Source organism: Pleurodeles waltl, chromosome 4_2 (genome assembly GCF_031143425.1).
Source record: "Pleurodeles waltl isolate 20211129_DDA chromosome 4_2, aPleWal1.hap1.20221129, whole genome shotgun sequence".
NCBI classification, from domain to species: Eukaryota; Metazoa; Chordata; class Amphibia; order Caudata; family Salamandridae; genus Pleurodeles; species Pleurodeles waltl.
Window position 1 is genome coordinate 512,718,076 of NC_090443.1, and position 23,449 is coordinate 512,741,524.

Here is a 23,449-nt window from a genome sequence, read left to right on the forward strand (position 1 = left end):
CACTCATACCCATTAACTCACACACCCATTCACAACACTCCCTAACAAATACACATACAATCATACATGCATGCACCAAACATTAAAAAAAAAACTTACCTCAGCAGCTCTGAAGGGAAGCCTCAGAGATCCCAGGAAAGTTTAGACTGCTGCCTTCCCTCATGGACTGATCTAAGGTTAGCCAATGATGGAAGGCAGCAGTCCCAAGACTCACGTGTCCCAGAAGGGTTGGGACTGCTGCCTTCTCTCGGAGAGAAGGCAGCAGTCTCAAATTGTCACAGAGTGGAATGGAGTCATTGAGACTGCTGACCCTACCCCACTCTGTGACGAGGTGTCACTGATTGACACTCAGCCCTGGGCACTTCAGAGCTTAAAACTGAAGCACACAGGTCCCAAGCAATCAGTGATGTTGGACCTCGTCATGAGGTTGGGGCCTCGAGGCATCTTTGCCAGGCTGAAGCGGTCACGCCCACAGGGCTGTTACTTCTTCAGCCCAGCATAGTTCAGCTCAGGCAGCCAGGAGTCTACACATTTAGAGCATGTTCAGCTACTGGCTGCCTGACCTGAACCAGAAAGGAATTTGTCACGCTAACTTTTGTTCAGCCTGACCGATACTCTTCACAGCAGGAAAAAGGTAGGAGGGTGTGGCCCCTCAGCCCATACGGATGGGCCACTGCTGCTTCCAGAAGCTCCAAAAAGGGCAAAATATATCAGGAACTAAACTCAGTCAATTTGTTGTATTACAATTGCTCATTTAGGCTCTGCCAGTTTGCTCGGCACTCTAGTTATGCATGCCCAAGCAGAACTCAGCCTATTTAAATAGTCCAGCTGCGAGGCAGCAATAACCATTTCTGCTGCTTATTGTATGACCTGAATGAATTGCTAGTCAATTAGTGTATTATTTTTATAAATGCTTGTGAAATGCTCATTTAATTTTTGTTAAAGTGTTTTTATTCTTTGTATACTACAACTGCTGGTCCTGATCGAATAGCCAATGGTAGGATCAGTTGTAATTGTTTTGGTATGGAGAGCAAAAGGTTCCTTCTTCAGCTGTTTTGGTACTTTAGTTTTCTTTACGTTATGAACCCTGCTCCTCAGCTGTTTTTTGTGGTCTATTTTACAAAGCTATTTCAGACTGATGGCAGTACACACCAGCCTAAAACCATTTTTTCCTTAGACTATTTTGCTCATTTAGGCTCCACCATTTTAGTTGGCATACTAGTTACTCATGCTCAAGCAGGACTGAACCTATTTTAAGAGTCCAGCTGCGCTGCCGCTAAGCAGATGAGAGCAGCAGGTTCACCACTTGGGTGCTGAAGATGCCCCAGGGGCAAGGCCTCCTGCACCCGCCCGCACAAAGGCTGCACAGAGTGCCAGCCATGCTGCACATTCAACCTGAGATCTCACCAATTGAGTGGTCTCCCTTCAATAAATTTGATAAGTTACTTTAGAGAATGGTGTTAGTGCTGGGGGTTAGGTAGTTGGGCCTCAATAGTATGCAGTCATTAATTAGTTCTCTAGCCCAAGTCCATTTCATTTTTGAAGAACATATCAGGTTGGGAGCCTCAGAAAACAATTTTATCCCCATATCTCTGATTAAGAGTGCTTTGATTAATGTGCAATCCTTAGTCAAACATGCACTAGAAATACACAATGTAATTGAAGCTAAGGATTTGAATTTATTTTTATAGCTGAAACCTGTATAACTTCTGACTCTGCATTTTATCTGGGTTGTGCATGCACTGTATGCTTTAAAATTATCTATATCCTCTACGATGACGTGGAGGGCTCATGGGAATCTATAGGTAATAAGTAGTGGAATGCAAAGCCCTTTTGCTTGGACACACTGCACTATGCTGATTTTCTTGTTTTTTATCATACACCTATCTTCGTTGTTGTCTATTGCTGGGGTGATGTGCTATTGCCCTCCGGGACCATCTGCAGATTTTGTTAATTCTTTAATGGAGCATATTTCACCTCTTACTTTATACCATTCTCAATTCCTCACTCTAAGTGATTTTAATATTTGGGCAGAAAATCCACATGATTCCTCTACTAGGGACTTATTGGACTCCATGGAGGCAGTAGACCTTTCACAATTCGTCTCAGAACCTTCTCACACTATCATTTACATTTTTGCTCCAGGAAGCTTGATGCCCACTAATCATAGCCTTCCTCAGGTGTGGACTGATCATTCTCCCATTTGTTTCCATATATGGCTATTAGCATTATTACAATTTTGCTCCAAGTCTTAAGAATAAATGTATTATGTCTCGGCCTTGGCCAAATTAACACATGAAGCTCTATCAGCTGTCCCTGAAATGGTGTTGGCGGGTCCAAAGGCTGGAGGACCCTGAAGTCTGTCCTCTAATTCACTGCATAGTTGAGGCAGAATCGGCCTCCTATCACAATCAGAATATCCAGGCCTTAAATATATGATCCTTCTGTATAAGATCATCCCGTCATTTAGTGCAGTCTTCCATACCATGACATTGTGATAATGTATGACTTTCTAAATTAAAGTGTAAGAAAGTTGAGAAACGGTTGTGAGTGAACCTTCCCCTGAAATCTGAATTGAGTTAAAAGCAGTATAAAAAAGCTATAAACAACTTATCCACACTGCTGAGGATGTCTATTATGCTCTATCTGTGCTCTCTGCCTGAAATATTACTAACCTACGTTTCTCTGTGGTTCATTCACTTGCTAATCCTTCCTGCTCTCCTCAGGCTATAGAGGTATCGCCAGGCTTGACTTCGTCTGACATTATGCAGTCTTGGGTTGTTGAAAATACATGTCCCACTGTTGCAACTTTGGATGCACTTAACGCTGATGAATTATTTAATCTTCTGGCTCGCCAATAGATTCTGTACCTCCAAATTGCTGGAAGAAGGCCACAAACCGACTTTCTAAATGTCTGCAGTCTTTATGCAATCTTTCTTTATCATCAGGAGTTGTACCCTCTGGTTGGAAAATAACAATGGTTGGCCCACTGCTTAAGAAACCCTCTGCGTACCCTGCATTCTTAAGCAATTTTAGGCCAGTATCTCTTCCTCCCATTCTGGTAAAAATTGCTAAGAAATACGTCAATAACATTATCTCTGTTTTTATTAAAGGTAACAATTTACTTGACCAGGCTCAGTCAGTCTTTCACCCAGCTCAAGGTACTGAATCGGCCTTTGTTGCTGTTTTAGATAATCTTAGAAGGGCAGCAGACAACGGGCACATTGTTGCCTTAATACCTTTAGACTTGTCTGCTGCCTTTCACATGGTAAATTACGACATTTTGTTTTTAGGGCTAGTGACGAGCAGTATCCAGGGCACTGCCCCTTATTGGTGTAAATCTTATTTAGCAGGCAGAGCACAAGCCATTCATCTTCTGCCTTTTCAATCTGGGAGTTGGGAGGTGGAGCAAGGGGTGCATCAGGGCTCCTCTCCCAGTCCTGGATTATTTAATATTTATCTGAAACCCTGGTCTAAATTGATTGTAGTCACAGAGGCAATTTTATTTTTTTGTACTTTTCTTTATTGCAATTTTCTGTTTACATGAAAAACAACAAACAACTGTAATAAAATAAAGTACTCTGCTAACATAAATATTATACTAAGACCTCAAAAAGGAACAAAAAACGCGGGTAAGAATGAAAGAAAAAGAAAAAAATAACAATCCAGCAAGGAACAAAACAGCCTTCTCACTTAACAAATACAGTTTAAGCAAAGCCTAAGATAACCTATACCCTCACACAGTATACACCCAACAAACAAAAGGATTAAGCCACCAACCTCAATCATTTCATCCCAGAATCATATCATAGATGAAAGCACTCCAATCGCCATCATAGTTGAGCGGATAAAATAATTATCCCACACACAAAAGGAAGATATTCAAAATTCACACAACCTCAAAAATGGGCCCCAAAGCTTGTTGAATATCTGGTTTTGATCTTGAACTTTAGAAATCCGGCATTCATACCTAGTTAACTGTACAGTTCAACTAGCCATTCTTGATGCGTGGGCACCTGTGCAGTACACTAAGGTAGTAATATGCAGACCTTACCCACCACAGGGGCTGTCACACTATCTGAAGCAACAAAATCATGTAACAGGGCCAGCTGGAATAAAACTAGTTGAGCATGGCATCTCCCATAAACAAGCAACGTCTGGACACCCCCAACATAACGCACTAGGAACCAGACAAGCCTTATATAGTTTGAAAGGAGACCAATACCAGTTATGAAGGATTTTGAAATAGGCGTACTTTAAGCACACTTCTCTATGCGATCAATCATGATACTCTGGGATTTCTTTCCAGTCACCATCCAAGGACTCTACACCCAGCCACTCCTGCCATTAGGATTTAGCTGCAAAGCAAGTACTGTGTGATCAGAGAGTATCAATCTGTATTTGATACATATTTTACATCCCTCCCTTGGTAAAGCCCCACAAATTGAAGTAGTTTAGAATCAGTGATACTGAGAGATGAATCAGATCCCATCTGAGGTTACCTCTTATGCCATGCTGCACATGCCAATACCTCCAGAGCTGTGACTGGGAAAGCCAAAATGTTGACTTTATTATCTCAAAGGAACAAAACTAATCTCCATCTAGAAGGTCTCTAAAAGTGCTTTTTTCCATGCTCTTCCCATAAAGCCTATTTTATCACCTGTCAGCCTGCAGTGATTCACTCATTGTGTCAATTTGTGCATCTTTATGAACTGTAGTATAAACTCTCAAGAGTCTTTGTGCATTGTTCCATGCAACCTAAGTAGCCCTTAAAGAGGGAGGACAGAGTGGAGCTGTCAAAATATGAGTATTCTATAGGATGATTAAACCCACAGGAATCTGTACAAAGTTCGACCTCCAAGATACCCAGTGAGGCTGACCAGCTACAGAAATCAATAGCTATGCCAGTTGCAAAAAATGTTAAGTCAGCTAGTAAAGTGGCATGCCAGGAAGCCGGAGACCACTCGACCTGGTACCTGCATGCCACTTTGATGATTTAAGATGCAGCTTCCAGCCAACCCAGATAAACCTCTTTATTCTCTGATTTATGTTATGAAGGGTACACGCAGGAGTCGTCAAGGGCAGCATACCAAAAACATAGTTATATCTGGGAGCCGTCACCATCTTAATCATCTGTACTTTGCCCCAAAAAGAGACCTGTAGGGCAGACCATCTCGGGAAGAGGTCATTAGGCCAGAGTCAATTTTTATGAATTAAGCTAATGACACAAATAATTTTGCCAGTTGATCATTTTAGTCCTCTGTCCTTAGAAGTTTTCCATAATTGCATAAGGGACATCTCACACTGATTAAGGTTGAATTCAATAAAGTTAAATAATGAGAAGTGGAGAATTTATAGGATAAGCTGAAGTGATTTGTGTGGAAGAAAAGCCAGTGAAGAACACATAGGAAATAATTTTAAACACATATTTTCCAAAGTCATAAAGAAATTAAGATAACCTGGTTAGTAGGATTATGTCAAGTGTTAATGCATACACTGCTGTTGCCTTTATTATTTTAGTTCCCCAAACATAGAACATTGTATGACATATATAATTACATTTCTTACTGGGAAATCTACATATTTACTGTTTTATATTGATTATCTAAGTCTTTCATTTTTTTATCTGTTCTGTAAAAGACATTTTACATAAGACTCATTGTTGTGACATTTTAACTACTACTTGGGGTACAAAGGGTAATTTGTTTATGGTCTCTTTTATCAGGGATGTTACACTGCCCTGGCAGCCCCTGTTGCACAGGGGACCATTACCCTTCAGAGCCCCCACTAACCCCAAGCGTTATTGCAGGAAATCTGTCTTTTCTTCTTCAGCACCTATATTTTTTGCCTTTTGCTAGACCCTACATTTTTGCCAGATTTAGAGCTCTGTGTACTTTACATCTGATAACCAGTAGTCAAGTGCCTGGGCTCCACTTTAAATATGGATTAAGTCTGTATTATATGGTACAAAATACCAGGGCCTGGAAGTTACTAGTAGTGGGCAGCAGCTCCTATTGTGCCATCTACTGTAGTGGCAGTGCAAACATGGCTCTAGGCCTACCATTGTAGCCTGACTGTAATAGTGCAAAACATGCACTGCAACCTGAAAAACTAAACGATTTTGATAGGTAAAAACCTTCTTTTTAAATATTATCAAGTAATCCCTATGCAGTGAGTGCCCCTGACAACTTTCTGTAGGATACCCATCATTTTGCGTTACCCCACACTGCATTATCTAAACGATGAAAAGTTTTGGGGAAAATGAAATCACAAAACGTCATGCATTTGAAGTCATATAACATACGAAGATATCAGTCTGCAAAATGCTAGCAGTTGCTGCTGAGGCTGTGGGCTAGATGTTTGATGACATCTGTTTTAACCAAATAAGCTCACTGCTTTCTACTTCCTAGTCTACTATGGAATTACTAAACTGAAAAGCATAACATTTTTCAGAGATTTAAACCAGAGGAGCAAACAGAGCCGGGTGCAAAACAGTGCTTCCCAGATCTAAATAGAACAGACTAATCGGGAGTTTGGCGGGCAGGAGCATTACTGATTTTGCAGTAGTGCTCCTGCTCTGCAAGCTCTGAATAAGGCTTTAACTTTTCATATGCTACCATGCATGCACCTAGGTAGATAGACAGACAGGGGCATATGAACCGAGAGCTAAATCAAACTTTTAATATATAATATTGGTGGTTCTTTTGGCGAGGTCTGTGCATATATAAACACACTGGGCATTCACAATGATGTTCCAATGTAGTTTCTTTTGAGAGGCCACTTTTGTTATGAAACAGTGCATGAAGTCTGAAGATATACGCATGACCCACCATGGAAAAGCAGTGTTGTACCTCTCCAACGCACCTTGTATGCTGAGGATGTATCTCTTTGTCGCTTTCCCTTCGATGTTGGAAGCAATGCATGTATAAATTCCACTATCCGCTCGCTGTGACCTGGCAATCTGCAGCTTGTTGCCCCCAGACAAAATATGAATTTCAAGAGAATTTGAATTATCTGTAAAGTACAAGATTAGAGATGACACTTTGTGTTTTGTAAACCCAGAGAAACAACACAACTGCAATAAAATGTAGAAAAATGAACTCATATCAGTGAAACTGTTCGGTAGCATTACACTGCTACCAAAGTGAATGACATATTCCTATAGTTAACACCCTATGCAGCTCCATGAGATAAAACTCCATCCACTCAGAGCACTCGATTACCATCTAGTCCCACGCTGTTTACTTATGATTTACAAAAACTCGACTTCTGAAGGGAATCATCCACAAAAGGACGCATACGAAGGAGGTGGCTGAGATGTGAACTATATAACCTCTTCATTCTAAACATATGGATAATATTCCAGGCAAAGATCATGTTCAGTAATTTGGCTACTGGCAAAGGTTTCCCGCTGGAGCCTTACAAGCATTCCTAAAAATTGCTATAACGTGTACTGGAAATACTGCACATTTGCCACTGTTTCCAAAAATGTCTCTGGCAACGTTTTGCTGCCGGGGGAGATGCAGTGATAATTGGTGAATACAATGTTTGTGCTGGTTAGTCTTCAAAACCTCTAGATATGTTTACAAATGTGTGGAAATTGTAGATTCCACTTCGACACTATTTTATGATATATATAAATAAAATGTCCGAAATATGTATTCAGTATACTGTGGAACGGTACTTTGTGCAGGAATTAGCAGGAATTAGCACCAGACACTCCAGGCTACATTACCTTTCATAGGTCAAGGAATGGCACAATCATTTTCAATGCTCAAGGGTAATAATTGCAGGATTTCCTCCTGAAATACTCTTTAAACACAGATAAAAATGCAATTTTCTGAGCCGTTTGCTGTTATTGCTCATCACCACTAGATAATGCAATAAAGCCTTATGGAAGAACCAGGTGAAAATAAAGTGACAAGTTGCTACAAAGCATAAGCTTTCGATGTCATGTATATCTCTTTTTACGATAGTAGTGAAAGATAGTGTTTTTTAAAGGACGCAAGAATCATTTGCACACAAATAAAATTCGCATTGAACCCTTATCTCTAGAAATGCTCCCTCCATGCAGGAGTCGTGTTCCTGGGCTCAAGATATGAAACTTTTTTTCGATTTAATTACTGTTTGGAAGAAGTTGGACACCTTATTCGCTTTTACAGTAGTTACAAAACCAACACTGACTGATCTGAATCTAGTACAAAAGCAACTGAAATTACCTATTGGATGGCTGTTCTTTAGCCACGTCAAGGTAGGTGGAGGGATCCCTGCAGCATCACACGCAAACGTTACAGGGTTGCTGATGGTTTCGCTGACCTGTACTTCTTCAGGTCCATCAATACTGGGAGGCACTGCAGTCAATGTAAGAGAAGACAGAAGAGCTGAGTAAAAGATCGAACAGCGGGCACCGGTATGCAGCATATAGGGGTTAGGTACTCACCATATACATTGAGATGGAAGTTCTTATCATCCTGCCCCGCAATGTTGGTTGCTTTGCATACATACTGGCCTGTGTCGGACACCTAATAGAAAGCACACACACACACACACACATCTTTGTTATATACCATTTCAATGTTGATGTTACCAATAATACAATTGCAACAAATTTTGAGTCACATTTTGGGAAAGTGCAAGGACTAGCATTTAAATGAAGAATTTGAGATCATGGAATCTTGCACAAATTATATTTTACGTTTTGGTTTATGGTTTAAATGGCAATGCATATTCATGTCCGTTTTTTATTCATAAGTTGGGTAGTTTTGTCTGACATATATGAATAAAAATATTTCGAACCTTTCAACATCAAACATACAGATTCCACACGAATACTAACCACCAGTGATGTCAAAGGTAAGCTTCTGATCCACATTTATTCAGTCTTTTATATGACAATCCTATTTTAATGCAATCTTATGACTACAAATATACGCTTGTTTTTCTTCTGACAATAACTCCTCTATCTTTAGTGTGATGTTTTAATTGGTAACAAAAGAAACTAGTCGAACGAAAATATCATTACCCATATACAGTGCAAAGACTGATTTTGTCATTTTTTAATACAGACAGGTTCTTCCCCCCCTTCAAAGCCCACTTCTCAACCAAAGTAAGATATCTAAGGTGCTGATTCCAAATAGATTGCTAATGACTGGGGTGTTTATTTCACCGGGTAAAGACCAATTCCAAAGTTTGCAGTATTTACTGAGTGAATTCAGGCAGAATTTGGAACACAGGCAAAGTTTGTGATTTCCACACTGCTTTCTGCATGTATCAAAAATAAAGCCTATCTTCTAAACTTTTCATAGTTTTGAGCCTTTCAAAATAGGCTAAGGAAAACCTGCAGAGGGTACAGTAATTATTGCAGTAGTCAGAATTCCAATCCCTGTACAAACAAAAGTTTGTGCAGGAATCAGCACTAACTGGTCCAATTGTAGTAATGGTCTAGGAGTCGAATTTGAGATGAATCCCGCAATCAGTATTGTGGGGGAAGTAATGCCTACTAGTATAGCAAGTAAAATAAACTGTGATTTTGACTAAAGACCTTTATCAGAATTTGAGACTAAATAACAAATGCACTGATATATATATGTATATAAATGTGTTTACAGGGGTGAAGAATAAATCCGAATTCATCTTGCTTGGAGGCTTGATCACTGCTAAATACAAATCTATTGGCCCGGAAATGATCCAGAACACTGAAAAAGCAAGTTGTTCTCTCCTAGCTCACTGTTTGTGGTGCATGTCCCAAAATGGTTAATAAATGAAGAAGGTGTGCCTTCAGATCATGCAGGTTACCTCAGCTGCTTTGATCTGCAGCATCTGACCCTCTGCCAAGACCTCCACATTGGCAGACTCAGTGATCAGGCGGCCATTCTTATACCACGTGATTATGGGTGTAGGTACGGCATTCGACTCACACTCCAGCGTAAGGGAACTTCCTACACGGGAGTTGATAACTGTAAGGGACTCTCCGCTTTGATCTTTGATGCTTGGGGGGACTGAGAAAAAAACAACACAGTTAAATTTGTCAAAACGTTACAAAGATTATTTACAGTCATATGTTATCAATGCTAGCAGCTTGATTGTGATGACCAACCGTAAATTGTTAGAAAGATGCTCTTCTTATTTTCTCCAGCTCGGTTAATAGCGACACATACATATTCTCCTTCATCTGAGAGTCTAGGGTGAGGGATCTGCAATGTTCTTCCTCCTGCAGCAAACAAACAGAATAGTTCTTCATTTAGTTGGACTATTTGTTGGGTTAGAAGCGTTTGTTTGAAGCTGTCTATTTTTTTTTATTTATTGAGGCCATGATTTGGGGAAGTACAGTAGATAAACCTCTGTAAAGGTCACTTGTGTCTTCAGGGATGATTTAAATTAATTTGATTAATTGAAAACAGACAGGCTCTGACAAGGAATTCCGTGTGTTCATGAACTATTTAAATTAATTTGAGAATTTGTAAATGGAGACCGCTTTGTGATGGGAATAACTGGAGATCAGAATTATAGGGAAGCATGCTACATTACTTAAAATTGCTGATTTCAGCTACTGGTGAGCTGGAGGCGTGGGTTTGATGAAGAAGGATAGTATCATAAAAACGTAGCATACACCACAGATGGGTGCAACAGGATAACGGATGCTAGTGTGCCCGATTGCAGCAATTACAGGGCCCACCTATATGGTGTCTACCAGTTCATGCACATTACATCTTTGAAGAGTCCCAAATCCGATGCTATTTATGGAAAATAGTTGTCCAGATACCTGGTGGACAACATTAGTCACAGATACCAAAGTTCTTTACAATGCAATACCATGGACAAAATGAAGCAATAGTACACTCCAGAGAGCATATGTTTCGATTGCACTTCAGGGATTGATACAAAAACAAGGTGAACCCTACTGGTCCCAAATAGCCAATGTCTTGACTCCAAACACACCACCATCTCCAATTCTGACCTGCAAAGCAACTGTTAATTCTTACCCGGTGCAATGAAAGCATTTGTGTTCAGGCTAATTGGTTTTCCATTTTTCAGCCAGCTGAGGGCAGGCGGTGGGAAGCCGGTGACCTCACAAGTCAGTGCAATAAAGTTGTTTACCACAACAGTCAAATTCTCAGGGTTGTCACCGATAATGCTTGGAGGGACTGCAAACAAAACATAGGTTGGTTACAGGCTCTGGAGTCACAGATGCTCATTTACAGAAACATAGGGCATGATTATGATCTTGGGGGATGGGGTTACTCTGTCACAAACTTGACGGATATCCCGTTGGCCGTATTAAGATTCCATTATTTCCAATGGAGATCATAATACAGCAGACAGAATACCCCACACATTAGTGACACAGTATTCCATCCGCCAAGATCATAATCAGGCCCATAGGTTTTGTCAGCACAAAAGTACCAACTCAGCTGCATTAGTTGTTCATTCTGGTAATTTGTGTTAACAGACCCCACACCATCTCTCAATATGATTATTATTGACCTTTTCTCTTTAAGACCGTTCAAAATCGTTTACTGTTGCCTCAATGGTTGCTGCTGTTAGCTTACACCCACTATATATTCAATACCCTTCCCATCAGAAATATTTCTAAAAAATATTTTAAATGTTATTCACTCTCCATCCCTCACACTTTGTTTCATGATATGATTCCTTATTTGATGAGTATTTGTCCTCTGAAAAATGCAAATACATTGTCTGTGTTCTGTGTATATCCCTTTTTATTTTAAACCTCTTTCCCATCCCTGTTCCAGCCATATGTTGTGCCATGTTTCAGTTCTCATTCTTATATGACTTGTATTTAAATAACATACCTTTTTGCTACACCAGTCTCTTATCTGTCTAGATTTGTGGTCTCCAAAGCTGGAAAGGGTACCATGCAAGGACTGAAGCATGTGACTTTAATTACCATGACAATGAATCATGAAAGAGGAAAGTTCAACCATTAAAGAAAGGCTCCATAATATCACTGACAGTGCTACTTTAGAGTTGTAGTCCACTACCATCAACCGCAATGTACATCAAAATAAGTGTTTTACTTATGTATTTATTTATGCATTTATTTATTTACATATTTTTACAAGAATTTCATAAGGTGATGTATGTTACCATACAATTTGATTTGGAAGGAGTGGTAGAACCTTGCACAATGAGAGCTAAAAATGAGTTCCTTTTAAGCTATGTTTATCTGAAGGCAAGGGGTCAGTGGAAGGTCTGTCTTAAAAATACTCCTGGATTCTTTATGTTTTAGGCCTGGCTTAATGCTGATCTCGGGATTGGAGACATGAGGATGGCATTTTATGTGTTTGCCTAATCCACTACTTTAGTTAAGACTCACTCCATAGGACCAAAGTTTTTACACCCTTATTTACTATGCCCCCATCAACTGAACCTAGGAGAGACATTGCTCAAATCCCAAGCCGGGGAAATGTCAAACGAAGAATAAAAAGTAAAACAATTATACAGTTGATTCCAAAACTAGTCAGTTTAGAATTTAACATGAGTTTTCCATTAACAAACCATCCGTCTTGCAAAAGTCTGATACATCTGGACAAATGCTCACCAAACTTTAATGTCCTGTCAGCCTGTCGACAATTCATAATCTTTTTTTTTGTTTGGCAATTTTTTAGCAAATCATTTTTGAGATGGAAGCAAAAATGTAACTGTTTAGTGCAAACGCATGAGTGCTGTATATTTTGTGAAATGTTAGCGGTCATAGGATAAACATAAATGAAGGATTATATACAAAAACAATTAGTGTGGGCAGTAAAAGAAAAAAGAGTTCTGAGAACAACAATGGCAATTCCTTCATGAAGCAACTCTGTTAACATCTTCAAAGAAATTTTGAACTTTGTGGGCAACTGTGAGGAGCATCCACTACAAACTTCAGGCATCAACATTAATGCAATATAGGAGTACTTTTATTTTTATTTTAGAGGACATATCAGTTTCTCCGTGGATCTAATTGATCTAAGTTCAAAAGATGCATACAGGAACTAATGCTACACATGCCACCAGAGCTTGCTAAAGGGGTTTATTTAACTCGAAAATAAATATTAACAGTATTTTGTATTACATATTTATGTAATTTTTTTTTGTATATTTATTTTAACAGCAGCACAAAATACTACATTACTATTAACTTCATTCGTACATAACTAATTCATTCATGCAAATATATTAATTAAAAATATTTTTTCTGATTATTACATTAAAAAATAACTTCCCACCTAATGAGAAAAATATTTTTATTATGCATTAAGAATTATGAAACGTGATGTAAAGATTTGGTTAAGGTTGATATAGTAATATTTACATACGAATTGTTACATTGATTTTCAAGTTCAAAATAGGATATCAAAATATTTTATAATCAAATAATGCATATGTAGGTAATCTTTGTGACTCAGACCTTACATAATAAAAATGATGGTGTGACTTCTGTGACAAGGGGTGATCTACTAATTATGGAATTATTAAAGAGAAGTAACCAGCTGCCGCTTTGGGAGCATAATACTTGAATCATTGGCACATGTCCTGTGCAGCTGCCTAACTTTTAGAATGAGCAAAAAAAAGCTTGGAGAAGCAGTATTTTCTTCTTTCAATAGCAACGAAGGCCAACTAATAGGTGATTTGCAAGACTGCTGACTGTGGTTTCAAACACACTTAGGGGCATATTTATACTCTGTTTGCGCAGAATGTGCGTCAAATTTTTTTACGCACAATCGGCACGAACCCTGCCCCATATTTATACTTTGACGCCCGACCCCGCGGGCGTCAAAATTCCACCATGTGCGTCATTTTTTGGAAGGGGGAACCAGCCTTGCATTAATTATATGCAAGGTAGGCGTTCCCTTCCAAAAAATGACTTTAAGGCCTGTGCCCCTTATTTATACTCTGGCGTCATTTTGACGCACAGGAGGGGGTGGGCCTTAAAAAACGGTGCACAGCCTGATGTGTGCCGTTTTTTAACGCCTGGGTCAGGGCAGGCGTTAAGGGACCTGTGGGCTCGGAAGGAGCCCAGAGGTGCCCTCCCCTGCCCCCAGGGACACCCCCTGCCACCCTTGCCCACCCCAGGAGGACACCCAAGGATGGAGGGACCCATCCCAGGGAAGTAAAGGTAAGTTCGGGTAAGTATTTTTTCCGATTTTTTTTGTGGCATAGGGGGGCCTGATTTGGGCCCCCCTACATGACACTATGCCCAATGACCATGCCCAGGGGACATAAGTCCCCTGGGCATGGCCATTGGGCAAGGGGGCATGACTCCTGTCTTTGCTAAGACAGGAGTCATGTCAATGGAGGTTGGGCATCAAACAAAATGGCGCAAATCCGGTTTGAGGCCTGAATTTTGCCTCAGACCTGACTTGCACCATTTTTTGACGCACAACCCCCATTTTCCCATACGCCGGCGCTGCCTGGTGTGAGTCATTTTTTTTGACGCACACCAGTCCGCAGCGCCGGCTAACGTCATTCCATTAATAAGGCATGGCATGGTGCGTTGGAATGGCGTTAGCCGGCGGTAAAATTTTTGACGCACAGCTGCGTTGGCGCAGTTGTGCGCCAAAAAGTATAAATATGGGCCTTAATACTTCAAAATGATTTTAGGAAACAGTTATTTTTTAACTATTCTAATATTCTTCTATATCATAGCTTACAGATATGCACTTGACGTCTCTATTTTTCTTTTGTTGATTGCAATTGTATACTGAATGGTTTTAATTACACATCAATAAACTATATAAATTACAAAAGTAGATGGAACTTTGCTAAATACAGAAAACAAACGTGAGCATGAGCCAGCGTGGTACATGCACATTATTACTAAAAACAAATAAAGGTTGGTGAACATTGACCTATATATGTACACACATACAAACGCACACGTACAAAGGCACATACACGCATGCACCTGGTGCCAGTGACATGATACTGCTAGAAAAATTTCCAGAGCCCATTTCGGCACCTGCAGATGAAGGCATTTTTATCAGAAACAACATTATAAAAGGTATTTTTTCAAAATCAACAGGTTTTCCGGTAACCGTGGTGGAGAGAGCTTTAACAACCACTGGGAAGGAATAGGGTGCAGAAGACCTGTCAATAGCAGTCACAATATGGTGGCACTTTCAAAGGATTTTGACAATTGGCTGTACTTCTTTTCTCTGTTATTTTTTCTTGGTTTACGTTTCTGGGTGATCAATGGGTGGATTGACCCAAAGGGTACATTTGTCTCCGTCTGGACTCATTCGATACTAAATATGAACATGATTCCACTTCATACCAAAACATTGAAAATTAAAAAGTGAAAGCTTTTTGAGTCTTTGTACAGCAGGGAGCGCCACAATTTGAATTCTCTAGGAAATGATATTTGATCTTTATGTGGCACGAGCCGGCTGTGGTTTTCATATGCTCATAGTTATTGTCTGTTCTAGTAACTGACTTAAGTAATGAATACGATTTTTGATCTCGACTGTGATTCCACTGTTGTGGAAACCAAGCTATTAGGTGCAATGGGATACCTAGTAGAATAAAGTTAGTTGGCTATGTAGGCTGTGAGTTTCAATATGTAGACTTTTGATTGGTTGGTAATTAGTCCGAGGCAGCGGAAGTTTAGCTGTCAGGCCGGATCGATGCACACAAGATCACTGTTATGTATATTTTTCTTACTATTATAATTAGGATATGATGTTTAACTGCATATGAATCCAATGACTGCATGTTCAGCTACTTTAATTGCATGGCAACACTTTTCTTTATTGAGAAGCCTCTGGGGCTTCTCAATAAAGCCCTGTTTGCCTCTGGTGCGTCACTTTTTGTGATGTACCAGCAGCGTGTAGTGCAGACCCATATCTACAAGGCCATGCAAAGCAACTTTGTGTGGCTTTTCATGGCCTTGTAGATATGATATAAGGCAATGCAGTGCAAGTTGCTGAGCTGCCTTATACTTCGTCACAGAGGTGTACCATGGGCGTTGGAGTGGGTGTTTCCACGCAACACCCATTCGTTTGTATGCATTCCCAGATTTACATGAATCTGTTAACCTGGGAATGCGTCAAAACTGTATGCCATCCCAGGACAGGCAGAACCAGGAGAGTTATCTTTATTTCTCCTCACTGTTTCCTCTTTCCATGTGTGCTGTGTTTTGCAGCACACATGGAAAGAGAAGAATGCCTCTTTGGTTTGTTTTTGTTCAGCAAGGTGTCCCTTTCTGCACAAAAACAATCCTGTTGACAAGGCAGACACCCTTGCACCATAGTGCAAGTGTGCCTGTGTTGGGGCTAGACAGCAATTTGTGTGCCAGCACAGGGGGAAAGGACAGAAATGGACAGTATCTTCTAAATACAGTGCATTCCTGACCTTTCCCTGTGGCGTAGGGCAACTGCACTTGCTATCCTGTACCATGGGGCTTGTAAATATGTCCCTATGTGTTTATGCTCTGGTTTGCTGTGCAGCTGTCACCAGACAATATGTGAGCATCCCTAGAGAGGGGCTTTGGCTCTGCCCACATGTTCGAAGCCAAGAGTACATGCTTTGAATAGGAGACGTTGTGTACTTCCACAAGGAAGTGCTCGCCTCCACTCAGCTGTAATAATTGTGTTTATTTATCAAGCTGTCTCAGCTTGAACTTTCATGTACACAGACATTACACTGTAATGCTATTAAAGTGTCTAAGATAACTAGGAAATGCTTGGTGTTTTATTCTGGCAGCAGCACAGGTGAGAGGAGGGCGGCATTAACCTACATGGATCTTTAGGTCTGGCTTGACAGTACAACTGTTACCTGACCTTTTAACCTACACCAATTTTATTTTACAGATCTTTGCTTCCTCACAAATACATATCCATTACATTACTATTTACTGCTAATGCTTCACATTAACATACAACATTCCTTTAAAGCTAGACCCATTGGCATTGCTAATGCTTGCCTTTATAGCATGGGAATCCCTTTTTTATCATTGTATTTTAAACTTTCAAAATAACTATTTAAAAATGATATAGAATAATCGGAATTCAACTGTGCAATATGGTACATAATTTACCTTTCCGTACTGCACAATGTATCTTTCATTGTTGTAAATGTAAATATATGTGTAATTTGCTCCATTTCTGTATAATTCCAGTGGCTAAGCATATTGTTAATTTTTAATGCTTATAATTGTGAGGCCACCCATGAATAACCAATCACCAGTTTACTTGTATGAGCTTGTGTACTGCTGTCTAAAACTATTCTCAAATGACACATATTGTCACATTACATTAGGGCCTAAATGTTTTACCAGATGAGAAAAAGGGGCACCAGTGAATCATTTACTTTCAGAAGTGTGAAATGAATCCCAGATGTCCCTTGAGGATTAGTTTCAACATCCTCAAGTGATGATGTTTTCAAAGACGGATGTCTGGCATAAAAGTTCAGTTTCTAAAGTCTCTGCTGCTCTGCTAGTTGTTCCTAAAATCAGGTTTCTTGGGTAGAATGCCCGATGTTTCTCACATTTTTCTATGTGTTTTTGTAATGGCTTAAAGCAGAAGTTCATAACTTTTCCTCTTAATTCAACTTTTAAATCCTACTGCTTGTGCCCACTTTATTTTTCTTTCAGCCATTTCTCCAAGAATCATGTCAGACCTTGTATTAATAAGGGGAAAAATTGGCGCACACCAAGATGGCCATCGGGGCTTAGTCTTCCCGCTGCCCCCATAGTACCTACACCTCTTTCAATGGACAGAGAGACAGAAGAGAGGAAAAGGTGAACAGCAGCAGCCCAGGAACAGCTGAGGAGCGGTATGGTAAATTGTCAGACCGTGAGTCAGTCTATCTTGATAGTTACCTCTGCATGATGCCACACGTTCACACTGGCTGCCATTTTGTGCTCTTTTTTACCACCTTACCTCATAACAAAGCTCATATGTGAGCTCTCTTCATTCTATTCATTATGGACATTGTGTGGAAATTTTGAGGAACACCTCTCTCAGGGTCCACTAAAGAATACTTGCCAAATATTTTTTATTGAGGAAAGTCACCTATTTTTCTTCTTCTTTTTCCTCTTTCCACATAAGTGCCGTTTCTTACCTCACAATCATGGAAGAATATAAGCACAAAAGAATAGAGCAGTGCTGGCTCTAGATTAGCAACACTGAAGTTAGTGTCTAATGAGTTTGTTCATAGTGCTCAACCCCATGTGGTCTCACTGCCTGGGAACCACTATACATGTACAAGAAATTCCAACAGAGAGAGAACACTTGAAATAGTAGCTACACAATCTGTATCTCAGAGTACAGATTAATTCACAATATAATCACTCAAATTAGTCTTCTTTCAATACTTATAAGAGTAGGGAGCCAAACGATTTCCAGTAATAATATATTTATTAGTATTTCATCAATATTCACTACTTCAGCCCAACCAACATGTTTCGTCCTGTGAAGGACTTCATCAGGGCTGCAATTTAAAAATGCAGATATACATTTTACCAAAAAATAATAATTTTTACAAAAGAAGTATAAATATAGTATTTCATAAAAACATATTCCATTTCACCCTAATCATTGTGTATCTAAACAGGCATAAAATATATACAAGACTTGTATAGACACACAAAAAAAACATTACGCCTCCCCCACACATGTAGACAATTCACAACCTGTAGAATCACCACATATGATATTTATGGAATTTAAAAATACAAAGACAAAACAAGATTCCTCCTCACATTAAAAAAAAGTTTGTATTATATTACAACATTTTGCTATTCCATTGTAGCTAACTATGCCGTTATCCTCAATAATGTGAGAAAACGTTTTTGTCATACCCCAATAGAAAGAAACCAGCAAAAAATGCCACAGTTACACTCACTCACTCACATGATCGTATATGTCTTCCTTGTAATTAAGAGCGATCAGAAAAAATATGATATTCCATAGATATTGTGTCCCCAAAAGGAATCTAAAGGGAATAAGTCAAGCACAGGAGGACCCGTGACTAGCTAGGCCCTCATGTCATGATTACAGTCTAATAGGTCCTATTGACATAATCTAAAGAATCAGACCTATTATGTATACTCACATTATATGGACATAAAATAAACCAGTGAAATTTGAGTATATAGCGAGTATTCTCTTTCAAGTGGGATCTAAAAAAAGTGAAGGGCCAGAGAAGGAGGGTCTCTGTGATTATCCCTGCCAAGGAAGTAAGAATCACAGTATATGCACACCACTCTTCATTCATCACTCTTAATTCACCCAACTGACATTGCCATGCATGTCATAGTATGTATGTGCATCACTCTTCCTTTTACCAAAGTGCATCATCTAACTCATATTGTTGCATTGGTATCCAATGTGTTCACCATACAGCCTTAATAGCGCATCCAAATGCCCTCACATTCTCAGTGTGTGCATACACTGCTACTCAATAAACCTCTTACATTGCAGCTATCACTTGTCATCTATTCCCTACCTTTCACCTATTCAAAATCTGTCACTGACTCCTCTGATTGCTATCTCCCTCACCTGCAGAGTAATGGAGCATTGCGTGTATCAGCATCCTTGCCACATAGTGGCTTGTCTCGCAAACTTTACGTTTTGTAGGCTTATTTTACGACATCCATTCTCCAATCACACTATCCACCCAACCAATATTATTGTATATAAACCAATATGAGCAAAGTATGGAACCCTATCAGTCCAATCACTTTGCGCCTCGAGTTTTAGTGAGTAAGGTGACTCCGAGCAATTTTACCCTTCGTGTTATTCTCATCCTCCAATGATATAGTTCTGATTTTCAAATAAGACAATCTTCATTTGAGGAAGTTGTATACAAATTAATTCAGCAAACATTTGATGTTGACCACTATACCACACATTCTAATGCGATATAGCTTTGCCACATGTTGAATCGCGCTACCAGTTATGTTCACTCAATCTGAAAGAGTCCCCAAATATAATGATTGTCCAGCTGAAAAAATCAACACATACTGCATCTTGAAATGGGGTACCTTCAAATCAGACCAATTAGGTGAAGTCCTGGTTTAACGTCTGTGTCACACTGAATTATTTGAATATTCATGTGTTAGAATCAGAAAATAAAAGAGCGATACGTAACCTCATGATGTTGAATTTACTGAACAATGTTTATGAGCAGTGAGTTGTTCATCTGGAAAAAACCTCTTATCAGCTATTCAGGCGAGAGAGATTTGTACACCTAAACCTTCATCCAGTCAGAGCCCATGAAACCGAAAAACAACCAATCAGATGGAAGCAACCCATAGTTGCCATATTGGGCTAGAGCACGGGATCAAAAAGATCAATGAAACAGAGCTGTAGGAGATAGATTTTGCTGGCCAAGGATGGGGTATGAATCCCATTCCAAAACCAGTTCATGCTTCAAAACACAAATGAAAATATACCAGCACAAAAAGAATCCAAAATCATACAATCCAAATCATATTGTGGAAATAGAAGTCATCAAATCAAATGATGAGCAAACACGACCAACAAAAAACATCACTATTGTTGCCTGGGTCTATGTGCACAAAGTAAGTTACGCATTGGGAACATCTCACATGGAAAATCCAGTTTGACATCAAGAACCCTCATCCAATCCGCACTCCATGTTTCAATCAAAAATGAAAGGACCCAACAATCGCCGTGTCCGGGCAATCCATGGGGTTAAAGATGAAGACAAAAGTAAGTGCCCTGAAGAACAATTATTCTGCTCTTGTAACACAGTGCAATTTACACCCAGAAATACAGTTACATAACAAATCACGGTAAACACAAGTAACCAACCAATCACTACTCCTACAAATGTTCAAACATGGCTCTCATGAAATTGAGATATACTGTGATTGTTAGAAATGGGGTCTTTGGTTGGCAGTCAGGTTACCCCCTGTCCAAGCAAGGACCCTCACTTGAGTCAGGGTAAGTCACACACAATCCAAATTATCCTGTGCCCACCCTCTGGTAGCTTGGCACTGAGCAGTCAGGCTTAACTTAGAAGGCAATATGTAAAGTATTTGTGCAATAAATCATACAATAACACAATATAGCACCACAAAAATACACCACACAGTGTTTAGAAAAAGATATAATATTTATCTGGGTATTTGTAGGTCAAAACGATAAAAGATGCAATAAGAAATTGTAGAGATATCACTGCAAAGTGATATGAAGTGTCTTAAGTCTTTAAAAAGCAAACAAAGGGGGTCATTACAACCCTGGCGGACGGTGTTAAAGCGGCGGTAAGACCGCCAACAGGCTGGCGGTCTTTTTTTTAGTATTATGTCCATGGCGGTTACCCCCATGGTCATCCGCCGCTTCTCCGTTCCGCCCGCTGGGCTGGAGACCTGGGTCTCCAGCCCGGTGGGCGTCACAATACCGCCGCCGGTATTTTGACCCGGCTTACCACCGTGGATTTCCAGCGGTAGGAACCGCCATGAAATCCATGGCGGTAAGCACTATCAGTGCCAGGGAATTCCTTCCCTGGCACTGATAGGGGTCTCCCCCACCCGCAACCCCCACCCCGACTCCCTCTCCTACACCCCCCACCACCCCTGCCACCCCCCAAATGTGGCAGGGCCCCCCTCCCCACCCCGACCCCCAACATCACATAACTCACACACACACGACACGCACGCAGGCACCACCAACACACATACACGCACACACACCAACATACATGCCTACATCAACACACTCAGGCCCTCATTCCGACCCTGGCGGTTTCAAACCGCCAGGGTGGAGGGCAGAGGAAGCACCGCCAACAGGCTGGCGGTGCTTCCCGGGCCATTCTGACCGCGGCGGTAAAGCCGCGGTCAGAAAAGGGGAACCAGCGGTTTCCCGCCGGTTTTCCCCTGGCCCAGGGAATCCTCCATGGCGGCGCTGCTTGCAGCGCCGCCATAGGGATTCCGACCCCCTTCCCGCCAGCCTGTTCCTGGCGGTTTACACCACCAGGAAGAGGCTGGCGGGAACGGGTGTCGTGGGGCCCCTGGGGGCCCCTGCACTGCCCATGCCACTGGCATGGGCAGTGCAGGGGCCCCCTAACAGGGCCCCACAAAGATTTTCAGTGTCTGCTTTGCAGACACTGAAAATCGCGACGGGTGCCACTGCACCCGTCGCACCCCTGCTAATCCGCCGGCTCCATTCGGAGCCGGCTTCCTCTTTGCAGGGGCTTTCCCGCTGGGCCGACGGGCGATCTTTTGGAGATCGCCCGCCGGCCCAGCGGGAAAGTTGTAATGACCCCCGCGGTCATTTGACCGCGGTGCGGTCTTTTGGAGGTTTCCGCCCGGCGGGCAACTCCCGCCGGCCGCCGGGGTCGGAATGACCCCCTCAGTCAGACACGCACACCCATATACAGACATACACGCACACATCCATACAGACATACATACAGACATACACGCACTCATTCCCAAAACACGCAACACACCCGCAAGCATACACGCACTCACACACCCCCTCTATATACACAGACGCACACCCCCCTGCACCCACACAACACACAACACCCTCCCACCCCCCTCCCCTAACGGACGATCGACTTACCTGTTCCGTCGATCCTCTGGGAGGGGACAGGAGCCATGGGGGCTGCTCCGCCGAAACCACACCGCCAACAGAACACCGCCGCGCCGAATCACAGGACGTGATTCGCTGGGCGGTGTTCTGTTGGCGTGGCGGTGGAGAAACCTCCACTTCCCCGCCGCCCGCCAGTATGGCTGTTGGCGGCTCTCCGTCCTAAAAAGGATGGAGAGCAGCCAACAGTCATAATACGCCGAGCGGCAAACCGCCACTACTGGCGGTCTTCCGCACGGCGGTCCCTCGGCGATCTTGTTAAAAGACCGCCGAGGTTGTAATGACCCCCAAAGTCTCTTTCAAGCACAAACATCCTGGTTTGGAGTGGAAAATCTCCGCAAAGGGTCGCAGAGGAGGAGATGCGTGGAAAAATGGTGTGTGCGTCGGTTTCGCCCCTTCACACACGGACTTGCGTCATTATTTTTCACGCGGGGAAGACGTGCGTCGTTTTCCAGCGCGTGGACAGTCTCCTTCTGTGGTTCACGGGATTACCAGATGTCCCGGGGTCTGTGCGTGGAATCCTAGGCTTGTTATCCGGCTGCGCGTCATTCCGGTGGGCTGTGCGTGGAATTTTCTCCTTCACGGCAGGCGTCGCGTCGATTTCCTCTCTGGAAGTCGGGCGGCGTTGTCCAGGCCGGCGGTGCATCGAAGTTCCGGTCGCACCGCAGGCGTCACATCGATCTTTTCCTTGCGGGGTTGAGCGGCGTCTTTCCGGATCGGCGTGCGCTGAATTTTTCACTGCGGAGCAAGCTGTGCGTCAAATTTTTCGCCACACAAGGCGTCCAGTTGAAAGAAAGAAGTCTTTTTGGTCCTGAGACTTCAGGAAACAGGAGACAAGCTCTATTCAAGCCCTTGGAGAGCACTTTTGCAGCCAGACAACAGTTCAG

General features: G+C 41.6%; 1 protein-coding gene across 1 annotated transcript in view; it reads right to left on the reverse strand.

The window, feature by feature from the left end:
• HMCN1 (hemicentin 1) overlaps positions 1-23,449 on the reverse strand; it is a 1,093,576-nt gene that overhangs the window by 282,690 nt on the left and 787,437 nt on the right. Inside the window, exons 58-63 of the mRNA XM_069232006.1 lie at positions 10,983-11,144; positions 10,097-10,210; positions 9,796-9,998; positions 8,441-8,522; positions 8,220-8,351; positions 6,865-7,014 (exon numbers count right to left, since the gene is read on the reverse strand). Of these exons, the coding sequence (XP_069088107.1) occupies positions 6,865-7,014; positions 8,220-8,351; positions 8,441-8,522; positions 9,796-9,998; positions 10,097-10,210; positions 10,983-11,144 (843 nt within the window). The remainder of the gene's footprint in view (positions 1-6,864; positions 7,015-8,219; positions 8,352-8,440; positions 8,523-9,795; positions 9,999-10,096; positions 10,211-10,982; positions 11,145-23,449) is intronic.